The sequence below is a fragment of the Lissotriton vulgaris genome, chromosome 12 (assembly GCF_964263255.1).
Source record: "Lissotriton vulgaris chromosome 12, aLisVul1.2, whole genome shotgun sequence".
In the NCBI taxonomy this organism is placed as follows: domain Eukaryota; kingdom Metazoa; phylum Chordata; class Amphibia; order Caudata; family Salamandridae; genus Lissotriton; species Lissotriton vulgaris.
In genome coordinates this window covers 411,334,929-411,352,039 of record NC_141700.1, presented here as the reverse complement: position 1 = coordinate 411,352,039, position 17,111 = coordinate 411,334,929, and the positions used below count along the sequence as shown (strand labels likewise).

At 44.3% G+C, this 17,111-nt stretch overlaps 1 protein-coding gene across 1 annotated transcript in view; it reads right to left on the bottom strand.

Moving 5' to 3' along the window:
- Positions 1–3,574: 3,574 nt before the first annotated feature.
- Positions 3,575–17,111, bottom strand: part of RBL2 (RB transcriptional corepressor like 2) — a 1,013,578-nt gene continuing 1,000,041 nt past the window's right edge. The window contains exon 22 of the mRNA XM_086945179.1: positions 3,575–6,495. Within this exon, the coding sequence (XP_086801305.1) occupies positions 6,325–6,495 (171 nt within the window). The 3' untranslated portion in view covers positions 3,575–6,324. The remainder of the gene's footprint in view (positions 6,496–17,111) is intronic.

Here is a 17,111-nt window from a genome sequence, read left to right as displayed (position 1 = left end):
GTGCGCAGCTGGGGAGCTCTTGAATCCGGTGACATGTTTACCCATCTGCGTATTGAAACTGCCGTACACTAACTATTGCTTTGCATTGAATTAATGAAACCAAACTATCTCATTTAATTCTCGGTGTCGAGATTAATAACATATCAGGATCTGCTAACGTGACTGGTTCTCCTGCATAATTCCTGCAAAGCTTTCGAATTAATATGCATGGTATCGCCTTAAAATCTACAACATAATATTCAGATGCCTAAGAACAAGCACAGAGTTATTCTGAGAGTTGCTATCAGCATGAGACATGCCACCCGCGAAGTGACAATTCTCACCGGATAAATAAGGCTTAGAAGCAATGTCTCGCTGGCTAGGAAGGATCTATAAAGTGAACGTAAGGAAATCAAATCCCGTCGGGCTTTAACAAACAGGATCATGATAAACGCAACACCCGAGCAACACAGCACTCACCGTGGGCGGAGGCGCGGGGCTGCAGCTGTCCTACTCGGCAACACCTGCCCGGCAACGTCCTCCGCTTCTTCCGGGGCTCCCTCCAGGCAGGCCACGGGAGCCCCGCGTGGGCCGCCATACTTGTTGTGGGCCGCCGTCTTCCTTCTTCCCCTGGGCGGCGGGGGGGGGCGGGCACTTCCGGCCGGCCGCGCTAGGATTGGCCGGCCGGCCAGTCACGGGGCGGGAAACGGGAAGAAGAGACGCAGTAGTGCCGGCAATGCCGGACCAGACACGGGGGCGTTCCCGGCGTCCCGTGACGTCGGCAAAAGCCAAAGAATGTCGGGAACGCCCCCGTGTCTGGTCCGGCATTGACGGACAGGCCCCTCGTCCAATGGCAAGGCTCCGTTTACGGAGCCAGCCAATCAAGGACGAGGGCCGAACCAAGCCACACTATGCAACTCAACAGGATTTCGCCTGCGCCGAAAAGATGCGCAGAGCGCATCCTTCGGCGAGGCGAAACCTAAAAAGTGGGGGCAACCAAGCAAAAAGGGGCACTTTCCTACACAGACATCCTCTGAGGATCTATAACTACAGTTCATAGCCCTGAAATAGACTAAACATGTTAGTAAATAAGGTGGCCTGACCCCTTAAAGAATATTAGGGCTTGCTTAAATAAGACATGAGTTAACAGTTATAACCATTTAAAAACATGTTAAATGATTAGCAATAAAGAAATTCTTTCGATTGTGTATGACAGACAGGACTTTCTATTTGCCTCCTCACCAACTTATCCTAAAGGATTAGGGTCTTCCCTGGTTCATTGGGCAGCTCCGCATAATGAGATGGGCAAAGAAGGGTGCTCCTGTTTGCAGAAATGCACACCATACCACTACCCAGATCTAGAGAAAGAAATACAAATTCATATAATCTGTTTACAAAGCATATTTATTAAAATGTTGAAAAAGAGAGTTGCAATACATTTTCATAAAAAGTGAGAAGCGACGATGGACACACAAAGGCAACTTTAAAAGCAAGTATAAATAGTTTTTCTGTGTAAAGAATTAGGCTACAAACCTTAGGAACTCAAACGAAATTAATTATTTATTTGTACATGTTTATGAGAAAAGCAATGCAACATCTCTTCATGGGGAGAGCAATTTATACATCTCTGAAAGTACATTTGTTAAAAGCTTTCTGACTCTTTCAATCTGATATTTGCTAACTGTACAGAATATGGCACCTACAGTCATTGTCCGTAGATGCTACAATATATGGAGAACAAGTCTACATTTCAAAAGTGCATTATGAAGTATTAACAAAATACCAACGTGTTTCATTTACATGTTTGATTACATAAACTATTTACAAACTCAAAAGATAAATTTATTTTATTTCCAAATTAGGCAACATTTTCAAGGAGACACTAAGCTTTAAACAATTCAAATACAGAGATCTGATATATTCTTAAGGGCTGCTTTAATGAGTATGAAATGCTTGGACCAATTTTAAAGATATATATATTCCTAACTATATCTACCTACTGGCGACCGCCAGTAGGATATATAATATATAATATATATATATATATATATATATATATATATATATAAATATATAATATATAATATATATATATCTCTATATCTTGAACTCTGTTGTCTGCCCGGATGGATCCTACATATATGTATGTATATAGGGTAAATAAGAGATCTGCCAAGCCACAATTTCCTGACCTAGAAAAGCCTGCAGTAAGAGTATGTAGTTAAAGTTAGAAAAACAATGGAAGTGATAACGGCTCATGACCAGACAAAGAAAGCACGATATGTCCATGATACATCACCTGCACTGGCTGCGGTGAAGAGAGCTCATGTAATTGATAAGGAAGTGGTTTGCAGTTACCAGGAATGAAAGGCAGGTAAAATGAAATATTTGTACTGTTCATCCAACCTTCCATCTGCATACCGGATGGCATCACAGACATAATGCACTCATGTTGGAAAATACCAATGTCACCAGTTTATCGTATCAACTATGTTGTCCTCTTTGAAAGAGTGGGAAACTAGGGAATTGTGCTGCTATACAGCAAGATGAATGTAGGAACAAAAATCCATGGCTCCTTTAATTTTATTTAGAAAATTCATTAAGACCAACACCACAGATTACGGCACCTCTATACTCTGACATTTACGCCAGCAAGAACAGAATATGACAGCTGGAGAGTGTAGAAGAAGTGGGGCGAAAGTAGTTTGGAGATGTGCCGGAAGCAGGAACAATAGATCAGCCAGAAAGCATTCTATAACAGTGGCCACCACCTAAGATCAACTGCATAATGTAAGATTGTAATGTAATAGAAATATGCTTTCAAGGACATAGGCATTGATCTTCCCAAAATATTTTTAGGGCAACCACAACACAATGGTAGAGCTTGATTCAGTGAACGCTGGAGGACATCTACTGAATATACTTCCAAGTACATACTCATACTCACTACAGCATGTCATAGCTTGTGAACTTTCAGACACTTTAAAAAGAACACTGCAAGCTCTCCAGAAAAACTTGAGATTTAAGAAGTGTAATTGACTATTTTAAATAGATGTTACATGATTGCAAAGAAAAGCATTATGAGTAACAGTATCACATTAGATTCCAAATAAATACATAAAATAACAGTAGCAAACTATGCCAAGCTGTTGGAACGTTCTACCCATAAAAATAACAAAGTAAACATACATTTTAAAAGATGCGATAATGAGTACTGAACAGAAGAAACCCAACCAGTATCAAAATGAAGGCCTATATTCTTTTTTAAAAATGTGTTGAATATCAGTATGCTCAGTCAAGAATTATGCTTTGAATTATATTGCTAAAACAAAACAACTTTGTCCATAATATGCAGAGTGAAAAGAAATCATAAGTAAAAGTGTGGTGAAGGAGATATCAGGTAAAAAGAAACAAAATATAGTAAATATTCAATTTTCCATTAAAATTGCAAAGGTGAACAGATCTCTGAAAAAGTTCTGCTCCAATCTTGCAAAGACCTAATGCAAACTCAAGTAAGTTTTGAATCCTATGTTTAATTTATTTACCAGCATCAAATGTGAGACGAGATAAAGTTAAATGGCAACAAGTCTCGTATGGTTCGGGATTTCTAAGGCGCAGACCTAGCTGGCAAACAATGAAGTCTCAAGGCAGCATTGTATGTATTGCGTCCCTCAGAAGGAAGCCAAGAACATTAGCAAATCTTTTCTTGGAATAGAAATTTTGCTATAAAAATGCCTAATAAATATATCACTAACATTCATAAACAGAAACATTAATAGGCTGTCAGTAGCACAATTATATTGACAAATCAGATTTATGTCAATGTCAGTGTTGTAGCTAGAATGCCATGGCCCTAATGCAATCAAGGAAAATGGGCCCACCAGTCCAGAATTTGGTTATTAAAGGGCAGCCATAACTGGGTTGCTGTGGGACATTCACATTCTTCTAGGACTCTGGAGTCACTGCAACTCCTGCCCTAATGATAGCTATAAACTAGAGAAGAGCTTCTCATCTCTAATCAAACATTCGGGCCAGAATGATTTTGGTGATGAATAATCTTACTCACATCTCAGGACCTTCTGATAGTACAAGAGGGTGACAAAAGGTTTCTGTCTGTCCCATGTAGAACTGTCAAGTTTAAAGATCATATGCCTCATTCTTGACAGCTTCCAGCACTCAGTTATGTTTGGGAAATTACACAAGTGTCCTGATTGAGAAACATATAAATGGGACTCCTGTAGAGAAACCTATATATACTCTTTAAGCACCTATTTACCATACCGTGAAGGATTAGAGTGAAAAAAAAGTATGTGTTGGGTGAATGGAGACAACAAATTATTAGAATAGTTTTGCAAGCCACCAAGATGATTAATCAAGGAACCATAGAATATACTTTAGACGAAGGGGCTCGTCAAATGTTATATTGATATAATCACATTTTAGGTTTGCAACCCAATTACGACTGAATTGTAATCCTGTGACCTTCCTTTTCAAAATTACTAAGTTGATTACTCTCTACGATGGACTGATACGGCAAACTATGAAGCTCCTTCACAATGTTCTGCTGACAACCATGTTCTGGTCCTATGGGTTGAAGAAGCATTGGTTTAGGGACCACCATTGACACCCAGTTGTATTAATTCACATTTGTATTACCATGACATGTAGATATGTGGGGTGGTGCACAGATCCAATTTTTCCATCATAAACTATTCCCATGTCCTGTGATGAAAGTCAAAAATCTCTGGTGCATATGTGTGTTGGTAAAATGCATTGTGTACCCAGTGCACTTTATTTTGGGTAGTGAACCTTCTCCAACATAACAGGCTGTGTATGCTTTTAGGGCATATGTTCTTGCAAGAATGAAAATATCAAGAAGGCAGGATATAAGCTCTGAAGAAACTATGCAATTTAAAATACATTTATATAACACAAGTTTGAGATTTAAGTCTTCCATGCAGCTTTCAGAAACATCAATCACTCTTAAAAGAATCACCCCTAAAGAGACATCTTTACAAATGAACTGCTAAATGGAACAATGGCAGGCTCAGAATGGCTTGCTGTGGTCATTTCCTGCTTTGTGATACAATGTATTTAATTATGAAAGTCTCATTCCTGGTTTCTGTAGGCAAAAGAGATGTATTGTGTAAAGAAGGGTCACGGTCCTATTTTCGTCACGATTTTTAAATTGTAAGAGATGTTCTGATTACTTTACTTCTTATTATACCAAATTACCTTTGAAAATACAGCTTTAATTTTTTTTATTCCTTGTTTCCATCTAACTAAAAATTAAGGGCATGCCATTCCATGGACTAACTAGATGCTGTATTGTGTTTGTTATTTACTTTTTGGTTTACCAACTCCATCACTCGTTGACATACTAGAAGCTCCAGGCTTTGTGTTTACAAAAAATCCTCATTTACTGACTTGTACTTTATAAAATACTATAAAAAAGAACTATCTCTAAGAGGAGAGTAATCATTTTCCAAAAACATGATTAGAAACATTTGGGTCAGCATCATCCCTTTCAGCATCAAAATTTTCTATTTATTAAAAAATTCCCTAGAAGAGGCAAACATTTTGTTGACCACCTCTGAATCCTTAATTCTTTCCAGGGCCATGTTGTCTAATTTCTTAATTTAAAATCAGGCCGCTTCTTCCAGTGAGATTGAGAAGTCATCGGAAATCTTCTGTCCGCCAATACCCCAACTTTGAGATGGGGAAGAGTCACAAATCTATGTGAAGATAGCTTAGTGGGACGTAGTGCTAAACCTTACAGACTGTCCTTCAAGTACACACCACCTTCTCTCTGAACCTTTAGGGAACTCCATAGTCAATCATATTTTTGCAAGACTGGAAGTGTGTCAAACATTCTGCAACACATGTGACTATCAGCTCTGCTCCAACCAGCCCCCCAAAGCTTCCCCTCTAGTCAATCCCATTACGCTGGTCAATAAACATTGGACAAACTTGTTTCTTTATGGCACTACTAACTGCCTGATCTCTGAGTTCAATTACTGTTTGCTTTTGTGCAACATGAATTCATTTTTTTCATCCTCCACCCCTTTTACTAATCCAATTATCTACCAGAGTATTTAGACCTTAGATTTAGAAAAAAAAAACTTTTTAAACTAAACTGGGCATTATTTTGCTATGAAATGCACTGTGTGCATGCAAACAATACAAAGCAAGTCTCATGTTTATTTGGCCGCTTATAAAGAAACTGATATTAGAAGGGCGCGCAATTAAATAAGTTATTTTAAAATATACTCCAATATTCAACTATAGGCTTTTAAAATACAGAACATAAAGTGCACCATGAACACTTTTAGAACAAAGTTCAGCTCAGTGGGAGCCTCTATCATTGGCCACATCCTGCAATCTTCTCATTAAAGCTGTGTGGTTTTCCGGGCATATTCTCTTTGCTGGAGACTGATTTCCATCTTCTAAAACAATTCCTCTTTTCTTTGTAGGTGTTTCCCCAGTTTTGATCATACTGTTAATGTCCCGTAACGTCTGAATAAAAAACACAAAGAAAGAACTGAAGATATGAATGATTCTACACAGTAAAATGCACAAAATATCTTCTTTCTAAGCAACGCCTTGTTTATATGGTACAAATTAGCACATTATGTTAAGTTTTTTACTAATTCTATATTTTTTGTTCCACTGAAGAATACAAAATTTAAAATTTTAGCTTAATGATTGCCGTAGTTATACAGCCATATGTGATTTTTATTAGACAACATAATTGAGAGGAAATGGTTTGTATTATTTGGTATGGTTGTGCGACCTTACCTTGTAATACACTTATCAACTCCCTTAGTACCCTAAGTTTTGTTGGTTAAACTTTCAGCTCAACCGTGAATACTAGTGGCTCTGAGCAGCAAGCCTTACACAAAGGAACAAGTGTAAAGGATTCAAACAGTGCCAAAACAATTGAAGAAATCGGCAAGTCACCAAAGAAATCAGACACCAATTTATAAAAATAGACTGTATCTTTAGACACCACAACAAAAAAGATCCACCAAAGGGTTCTAAAGTTATGGAATTTACAAGATGTAACAAATCAAAGCATTTCACTTAACAATGAACAAGAATTGGTAAATTCAATGAATTTGACACTTAGAAATGTGTTTCTCGAAAAACTTTGGACTAGGAATAACATGGTCACTTTGAGTCACTTTAGGCGACCAACTCCAGTGGGGAGTCAATCAGGAGGACCATCAATGTCTTCAGAAACAGCTACCTCAGCAGGTAAAGCAGTCTTGAGTCATTTTCAGGCACTTTTATCCTTTGCAGGGCTTTCCTATGGAAGTGGTCCTGATGTAAGGATTGGAAGATGCTCAAAGATTGCTGTGGATGCGATGCGGTCAACGGGGAGCATGCTGAGAATATGCCTCGGTCCACTGAAAGGGTGAAGTGGTCCTGGCCACAGGGTCGATGTCACTAGAAGTTCTCTTAGTGCTGGCAGAAACCCAGTCGCCACTGGACTGTGTCCCAGTATTGCTGTCATGGGCCAATCCTTCCTGGGTTGAATACTCGCCCTCTGAAGGTCCCAGTTGTACTCAGGCACTCCTGAGTTCAGCTAACTTGGGTGTAACCTGTGCGTGGGGTCCTGGTTCCTGGTGCTGCACAGTGCGGGTTGGCTTTGTGTCATGATTCGCTCCCTGTGCTCTCGTGCCCACCACCAGGGGGCCACATAGTGGGACTTTCCGGTCTTCTAATAAGCTTCCAGGCCCTCCCCTGCATGCATATCCTGACTTCCAGCCATTTGGACACTTATTGGGAACTGACATCCATTCCCAATCCATGCCGGGTTTTGTGAAAGCCAGCCTGCTTATACTTGAAGCCAGCCTACTCATGCCTGAAACTCCATTACCTGGAATTCCCTGCTCACTGCTTTGTCTCCATCCCTGCAGGCCAAGGATGGGTGGAGGAATTCAGCTCACCGGTGGCTGGCTGCTGCTAGCCTGCTCACACCTGATGCATATGATTACTGTGAGCTCCTTTAAGCCCCAGCTCCCTTCAGGCCAAGGTTGGTCATTGTAGCTGTTTATCAGTGAGACCGATCCTTGTTTCCAGTGCTACTTTGTTTTCTTGATTCCTTAACCTGCACTATTCTAGTATACCCTTGTAGCCTCCCCTTATATCCTTTTCCTGTCCCTGCCTTTCTTCCCAATTCCTTGGTTCCAGTTCCTAGATTGCAGTCTTTCTATTCTGCTGTCTTGCTTCTGTTGCCTTGTACGTTTGTTACCTGCTTTCTGCCAAATGTGCCCTGGGATTTCCTTCCTTACCTGTTAAGCACTCCTCCTTGCAAGCTCCTTGTCTATTTTGCTTGTGTTTAGTGCTACCCTCTTGCTGGTACTGCCTTGCGTGTTCGTGTTTGGTCGCCAGGATCTGTGGGCACAGCTGACTACCTATGTGGTGTTTCTTGTTCACTGTGAGTATTGTCTTTGAGTTACATTTATAACATCACCATAGGTATAAGCTCCACAGACCCTGCCTTTGCATGCATATCCTACATGTGGGTATTTGCAGTCAGTCTCTGTAACAGCAATTGTGGGTAAGAAACTTACTGAGCTTCAGTCTTACTGTGTGGAGCTTTTAAGTGCTTTACCCCACACCCCCCTTTATTGTTAATGTTGTATCATATATATGTCTTGCACATTCGTCCTGGGTGTAATTATTCTGAATGATAAATTGCCTTGTGAGTGCCCTTCCTTTCTGAGTCTTACCCATCTTGTTCACTTGTACAGGCTTCCCCTATTGATCCCTTTTTGTCCTCGAACTGCCTGTATGATCCTGGGCAGCGCTGTACTCCTCTTCCTGTGTAAGTTTTCTACCCAGTTCTCAGTACTTGCCCAAGTCCCTGACTGTGTTCCCCACATAGTCCCAGACAGTCCCTCACACGTTGGGCTGAAGACTTTAGGCAACCATCTTGACCCAGCAGGCTTCTTTATCTGTTATATCCCTGTGATGCAAACAGGAGGCCAGTCAGCTGTCCCTTGAATAGGACTTCTCCTTGAGCAGGACACAGCAGGCTCAGTCCCTCTCCTTTGCTAGCCACCAGGTGCGGTCCGCAAAGGTGCAGCTTCTCCTTGCTAGTTCCACAAGTGCAGCAGGGCGGTCCTTCTTCCAGTCCAGTTGAGATTTGAGTTTGGAGTGCCAGGGGTGCCCTACTTATTCATAGAAAATGCCCTCAGGGCAGGATATCGTGGGTAGCCAATGGGCTACCAGGTTCCCTCCCACCTGATGACCACCCCTTCCGGCAAAGTGTGGCATCTGGGCATTCAAGGAAGCACCATTCTGCTCACTTCCAATATGGCAGGATCCCTTTCCCGGTGTGTGGAGCTCCCTAGCCCAGCCCAGAGGTGTGGCTACCAAGTGGGTTACATGCCCCTGGATACCTGGTTTGGCAACTGGTTTCCCCTGTCCCAAGTGCCAGCCTGTCTGCATGAACAATAGAGCAGCCTCTCCTTAGTGTTATCAATTTGCCCATCAAAAGCAACATCTAATTTGAAGCTCGCCGTTTGGGCCAACAACAGTGTGGTTTCTTGCCAGAGGCAGGCGACACCTCCTTCCAGAGCAGGCCTCTATTGTATCCTTTCTTGGGAGTCGTTAGCATGTATCCCCTGGAGGGCAGAAAGTCATCTCAGTGATAGGACCCCATTTGCAACCAGTATGTGCACAGGGGACTAAAGGAATCAAAGTGGCAACTTTACTAAAGTTGCACACTGGCAACTTGTTACATTAATTTTGACCTGAGAATTGACTGACTTAATGTTACAAGTTTTTTGATACCATGGACGACCCACTTTGGTCGCACTATTCCAGAGTTAGCATAGCAGAGGTGTCAGCGTGTGACTCTGTGCTTTCCAATTGGGTGACCAAGCTTTTTCACTAAACCACAGTGTAGCGTTTTTATTCTCAGAAAAAGTAAAATTGCATGTTCTGCCCGTGAAATATGTTGCACCCTGACTTAGGACTCGACAGGCCGGCCATAGGGGTGATGTACACATATTATCACGGGGATATCTGTCTTCGCCATTATTCTTTGTTTTATTTTAACCAATGTCTATAGATTTTTCAGTCATAATTGTGCAATGTAATCAAGGAAGGATACTAGAACAGGATGTCCGATGCAATAGATATCAGTTTGTGATAGAAATACATGGTTCAATATGAAATAACATGAGTGTCAAACAAACAAAACCAGATCACATTAACAGCGTGAATATTGAAGATGTCCACATACATTATATCTTACAGTCCATCCATGGGGTGCGAACCGTAGTATCAAGTATATATACATAAACAACATTCAACATACTTCATTTTATAACTCCATAGGTCCCAACTCCCTCCCTCTCGGGAAACTGGAAAGCAGCTAATCAACTTGTCCAACATGGCAGGATCATAATGATGCCGCCATGAATTTGCCAATCCACGCTAAAGTCACCAAGTGGAGTTCAGGAGACCCCAAACTCCAATACCCATTAACCGTCCAGGGGAGCATCTTTTAAGTCCTGTAGCCCTTGTAGCATAGTCTCCCAATATTAGGCAAGAGGAACCCTGCAAAGACCTCTGGCCTCTTCCCTCCGCAGTGCAAAAACCTCCGCACTGCCCCACTTAAGTGTTGCTTTGCACGAATGCTGTACACCTATTTAGCCCCAGTAATGCTCCCTCCAAGGTGTGGAGGTCTGCACAATCTCTCAAGGTGGTTAGTATATTTGTAACTTCAGTCCACAGTGCAGCAGCAGCTGGGCACGACCAGAACATGTGTGTCATATTCACGTTGTGTGCGTGGCACCTGGAGCAAAGAGAGGAGGACCCAAATATTTTATGTAAGGTAGCCGGGGTGAGATATGCCCTATGCAGTATGTTATATTGTATATACTGGAATTTGGCATTTCGAGACACCCTGCGTGGATATTGAATGATTAGTTCCCATTCCTTGGGAGTTCAGGCACAGCCCATATCACTCTCCCAGAGTCTGCATGTGGATGACAAAGGGTCTGTTTTCGTTTGGGCCAAATCTTTGATGAGCCAGGTTATGAGTTTGCGGCTAGTCCCCATGAAGTGTAGGGCGAGGGTCAGTGAGTGTTGTTCCGGTTCGGTGTCTGTCACATTCCACAGATGTCCCAACTCAGCTGCCAGCGTGCCATGGGCTAGAAAGTGCCCCACCAGCAGCTCATATTCTTCCTGAAGCTCGCCATAGGGTATTAGCACCCAATCTCTGAACGGGATCACCCACTAAGGTCAACCCAACCTCTCTCAATACCACCAGGCTTACCCTACCTATGTCTGTGTGTGAAATGGCACCATGAAGTTCAATCCAATGGCTGGAGAACATGGGATCATATCTGCCATATGTTTTAGGCCTCTCATAACTCTGGCAGGCCACACTCACCAGACCATTCACCCCTCGAGGGATCATTGCTCCAGGAAGCAGCATCGACCCCACCACTTCCTGCACTCTATGCATTGGCAATCCACTCACCTCATCCAGATGCCTCTCAGCTAACCATCTAGAAAGTCATTGCAGATGCGCAGCTAAATAATAATGTTCAAAGTTTCGCGCACCTAGGCCATCCCTCTCCACTGGCAACTGCAGTCTACGGAGTGCCACTCATACCCTGGTCTTGTTCAAGATAACTCCAAATGGCAACTACATAAAGGTGGAGCGGGGCTCTGCCATCGGTGAATTATGAAGAAGTAAAAAAGGCAGGGGAGCATCACTATTTTAGAGAGAAATTCGCCCTCATACTGTGAGCTGGACAGTACTCTAGAAGGCCATCTGTGGGCGCAGGAAAGATATGGTCCTAGTCACGTTCCCATCAATGAGATACTTTTTTGTGTGGTAAATGCGGATCCCCAGGTATTGAAAGGAGAGAGGTTCCCACCTCACCACCTGGCCTCCCACTGTGATGACCTACTATGGGGTGCAATCCACACATAAAGGGAATAAACAAGATTTTATCCAGTTGACTCCCAATCCTGATGCCCATTGGAATCCCTCTAGTATCTCTATAATCGCCAGTGGCTTCATCCTCAGGGTAAAGCGCAATGGGGAGAGGGGACAGCCCTGACAAGTGCCCCTACTCCCTTTGAAAGAGGGTAACACGTACAGTCCTATTTTTACCCTGGCAGTTGGTGCGGTCTACAAATGTATGTATCTCTGCAGTCTCCCCATGATACCCATTTCTGATAAGGTGGCAAAAAGTTAACCCCAGTCAAAGGTGTTGAACGCCTTCTCGAAGTCCAACTCCAAACAGGCTGCATATGGCCATCGCTGTGGGGAGTGTGGTGGATCTATCTGGAATGAAGCAGTTTTGATCCATGTGGACCAGATGTGGCATATGATATGTTCAATCAGATGGAGTGCCACTACCTTGCTTAGGATTTTATAGTCCATTTCCAACCTGGACAAAGGACAGTAGGATCCCAGTTTCATCTGATCTCTGTCAGGCTTGACCATGGACACTAGCAGGGATTCATGCATGGATTGTGGTACGTTCCCTTCGCAAAGGGCAGCCTGGTATACTACCAGCAGTCTGGGGGCCAAGAATGGTTCAGAGGCATTATAAAACTCGACTGGAAAGGTGTCTAATCACAGAGTTTTCAGTGTGGCTGTTCCCTTTATCACCTGCGTATCTCCTGCACCTCCAGGGGGGTACTCTCCTCTCGCTAGTGGGCCGAGTGTTGTCAGTTCTAGGCCGGCAAGGAAGTTCATAATGTCTGTCTGATGCTCCACATGCGGAGGGTAATATAATCTGCAATAATACCCTGTGAAGGCTTCATGTATGCTCGGTTGGCTGAAGAGTATGCGGCCCATGTGATCTCTGATCATTGTGATGGGTTTTGTTGGTGCTGCGAAGGAGCCAGGCCAAAAACCAGCCCGATTTGTGCCTCTCCATGTGCATCTTGGCCTGCTATGCCTTGAAGTCTGTACATCGTGGTTGTTCTTTTAGATGTACGTGGTGTTTTTAAGTGTCTGTCAGTGTGGGCAATGCTGTGGGATCTGATTTGGCTGCAGTCTCTTGCGTTCCCAGAAGAGGTTGTTTGCATTAGTTCCCTGTGTAAAGTAGCTCTAGCTCCCACTATTGCCCTTATGCAGTAGCCCTTCAACCCCACCTTCATTACCTCCCACTCCACTGTTCTAGAGGTGGCCATGTCCCAGTTATCTGTAAAATAGTTAGTAACAGACTCTCTCCTTTCCTCACAAAATACCTGATCCTCCAACAGTGTTGGCTGCAATCTCCATGTGGGAACTCGGGGTCGCGGTGCCCCCCATCCAATATTTACCTGCAAAGGTTTGTGGTCTGAGAAAGTCATCCCCAGATATTCTGCATATAGCTCCTGTGCTTGTAGTGTGTGATGACAGTAAATATAATCCAATCTGACGTGCAGGTCATGTGCTGCGGAATAGTAAGAGCACTCGCGAGAACTTGGCGTCTCCAACAAGTAGATGTTGAGCTACCAGTAGCTCTCCACCTACCTGTGAGTAGCTCTCCTGTGTGTAGCTCAGCCTACTAAACATTAAAGCCTTTGCTTGGTTGAAATATTATTTGCTTGCCCAAATTAAAATGCATATATTTGAGAAGAACGTTTGTGTTTTTTCAGAACTGATAAAAGCTGATGATTTGGAGAAAAATGGTTACATTTTCAAAATAAATTTTAAGCTGCTACTTGAGTTGGAAAGATTTATTACTCGTATTATTACCTTGGTGTAGTGGGAGTGCAGCTATGGCTGTTATGCATTACCCATGTAGATGCATTGCAAATTGATAGGGAATCTTGAATGGAATATCACGTCACTTACAGTAGCTCAGGTTAATTTTCGTTGAACGTAAGTAGCTCTTAGTACAGAAAAAGGTTACAGACCCCTATACCCCAACTATCCTTAAGTGACCAGTGATTAGCCCATTGTGTAAGGCATGCAGCTGCCACCACCACCACCGGAAGTGGACAGCAGTGGGGTTTGAGAGCGGCCTAAATGCGGGTCTAGGACACAGTTTAAATCGCCACCCACAACCCGAGGGATGTGGGTCTATCGTGTAAAGGCAAGGAAGAGGCACACCAGGAAGGCCGCTTGGGCAGTATCTGCTGCCTATATACTGCCCAGTAGTACAGGCCTCCCATCAAGGAGACCCTCCAACAGAACACAGTGCCCCTAAGGGTCTATGTCATTAGCTATTTGTCTGAATGGGACGCCTGGTCGGACCCACACGAGGGATCCCCTGGCAAACCCCATGGTGCTGAAGTACTGACCTCGCCAGCATTTTGGCAAACAGGTCTCCTCCCCCTTCGCCACATGGGTCTCTTGCAATAAAGCTATTTGTGCCCCAGGTCTGCGTATAGATTGTTGAACTGTATGTCTTTTCCGTGTTGTTCACATTCCCCGGATGTTCTATGTCAGTATACCTATTTCACTCATTCAAGTTCAGAGTACAAGAGGTCACAGAAAAGGGAGGGAAGGGGACCTTGGATCGGCATAGCATCACTCACATCGGACATACTACTGGGGATGTTGCCTTCCCTAACCGACCGAATACTTATCAAGTGATCTGCAGCTTTAGAATTAACATAAACCCTCAGAACTCCTATCCCAGGGTGGTATCCAACGGGATAGCTGCCCAAACGATTAACAAGAATTCCACTGCAGGAAGCTTACAAGGTACTTTTTCATACAGCAATGCCAAGGCATGGAAAAGGGCCATGTCCTGTGGCAACACTACAGATTGTCTGCTCTCGTGGTACCACTACCGATTGTCTTCTCTGGTATATTTCTGCAGTCAATAACTGCAATGTGGAGCTAAGCGACGAACAGTGAATACTGAGCATCACCGACCCATGGCTAGGGTACTGTACTGTGTGTAAGAGCAGCTGGAGCTACTCCATCATCTAACTCATAACACCTATACAGCAGTGGCTCCTGTGCTGTCGGAGGATCGTCGCTGCCCCCCCCCCCCCCCCCGGCCCCAAAAACAAATCAGGAAAGAAAAAATAAATCGCCACTCATTTTAATTTTCCTTCCTTGTCGAATCTTGGGGGTTGGGCCTAAAGGGTGACAACACTGAGGTGAGTGGTAGTGCATTCTCTTCACTGCGTATGGCGGTTTGGCCAGCCGTTTTAGAGTGAAGCTCCCTACAACCCCAGCTGCATTGCTGAGGCTGGAGAGAGCAGGCAAAGACTCCCAGTCTGTCCTGAGGCATGAATATAGGGCGTCCAGGCCAATCCTGAATCTGCTCTCATGCGATTGGCCGCAGGGCATTCTTGGAGCCTGTACTGAGGAAGAGGAGCGCGACACGGCTGGCTGAAGGTACGTTTTTTAAAAATTATTTCCCTTTGCAACTCCTATGTCCCTCTCTTACAACCACCCCCCTGGCCAGATGCCCCAACATCCATCACAAACACCGGCCGCTTCTGCACATATAATGAATGCTGTAACATTCCTGCCGCACCCCATCCCTAATCCTCACAGAAGGGTCGATGTGGTCTCACAGAGGAGTGACGTATTGGCCGTGGACAATGTCTGAGCTGTTCTTGTTGTGGCTGGGTTGGTATGTGGGTGACGGTGATTTGTGGCGTCTGTCAATCCCTCTCTCGCTGCCTTTCTCTGCGCTGCACTCTCGGTTGGTGAATGCTCACCTGCCAAGACATTTGCACATTTACCTCGAATCTACGCTGCTCCAGTCAATACCGTGCATCAGAAGGCATATAGAAGAAATACTTAGTGTTGTTTGCTATAACTTTCAGCCTTGCTGGAAATAGTAGGGAATACTTAAGGCTCACCTGCCAGAGTTTGCGTTTTACTCCCAGAAATAAGGCCCTTCTGCGCTGCTTGTGTGTAATCCAGAAAAATGTAGATGTGCGCATTCTCAACTGAGGCAGGTCGGTGGTGTAAATTGACTGCAATATGGAGTCGTTTAGTATCATGACAGTTCCGTACTCGCACCATTACAGGGCGAGGGGAGGCCCCAAGCCGGGGGCCACCTGGCTGGAAATCGGTGAGCACGCTCGAGTAGGAAATACAGAGATAGCACAGCTTGTAGAAGCACCCTGCCCAACTAAAATTTGAAGAACTGCACTGGGTTAGACCCCTCTGCTCTCTCAGGGAAACCCACAATTTAGAGGATGTTTCTACGGGAGCACCCTTCCGAATCTTCAGCCCTGTTTTCAAGTTCCTGTAATTTGACAGTGAGTGATGGCACTTTCATAGCAATCTTGGATATTTTGGCCCGAAGCTCAGCAAGGACAGCTTCTGTAGCCCCAACTCTAGTAGAGTTTTCTGTGGTCTTCTGGAAGCAGGCTCATTTCCACTACTCCAGAGATCCTGTGTGGTATCCGCTATGGCTTCAAGAATCCGGTCTAATTTTGCATCTGTGACATAAGGGAAGCCTCTTCAGAGGTCGTTTCCGGGTCAGGGTTACCCATCGCATCTGTAGGGCAGTCCGTCGACCAGGAGTCTGATCCACCCCTCTTTCCTATTTAGGCAGTACGCAAGCTGCCAAGGGCCGGCACCTTTCCTCTCAGTCCCAGGGTTGAAGGCACAGGATCTGCCAGATATATTTATGTGTAGGTTTTGGCCTGTTAGACCCCTCCAGAAACAGGGTACTGTTCAGCAGGAAACGTGGCCCATGCAACCCAGGTCACTCGCACTGAAGCCTCCGGAAACTCTGCTTGTTGATTAATTCCCCACTAAGGCGATAATGTCTGTGCAACTGCGTGCTTCAGGACCCCCAGGGGGGAGAGAACCTCTGCCACAGATGAGTTCCCTTCCTGTGTGAGGCACCTTCTGAGTCCAAATGGGATGGGAGCCGCCACTCACTGAACATTTGCCACCTCCTGCGCGCAGTGGGCACAAGCGGTCCGAATTACCCCACCTCTGGGAGGTTATGATTGCTATCTTGTGTGAGGAAAGCGGTGGATATATCTATGTCCTACTCCTCTGACCAGAACAGCCCCCAAGGATATTTTGTGCCCTCCAGCACCTCCCTTGAGTGTCAGGGCCAATTCCTCTCCCAACATGCACTACCAGCATAATATGGTAGGCAGTAGGAGTGGAGTAGCAAGGGGAGGGTGCCAGGTCTCGCTCGACAGTCACTAACGTGCCAGTTGTTGCACGG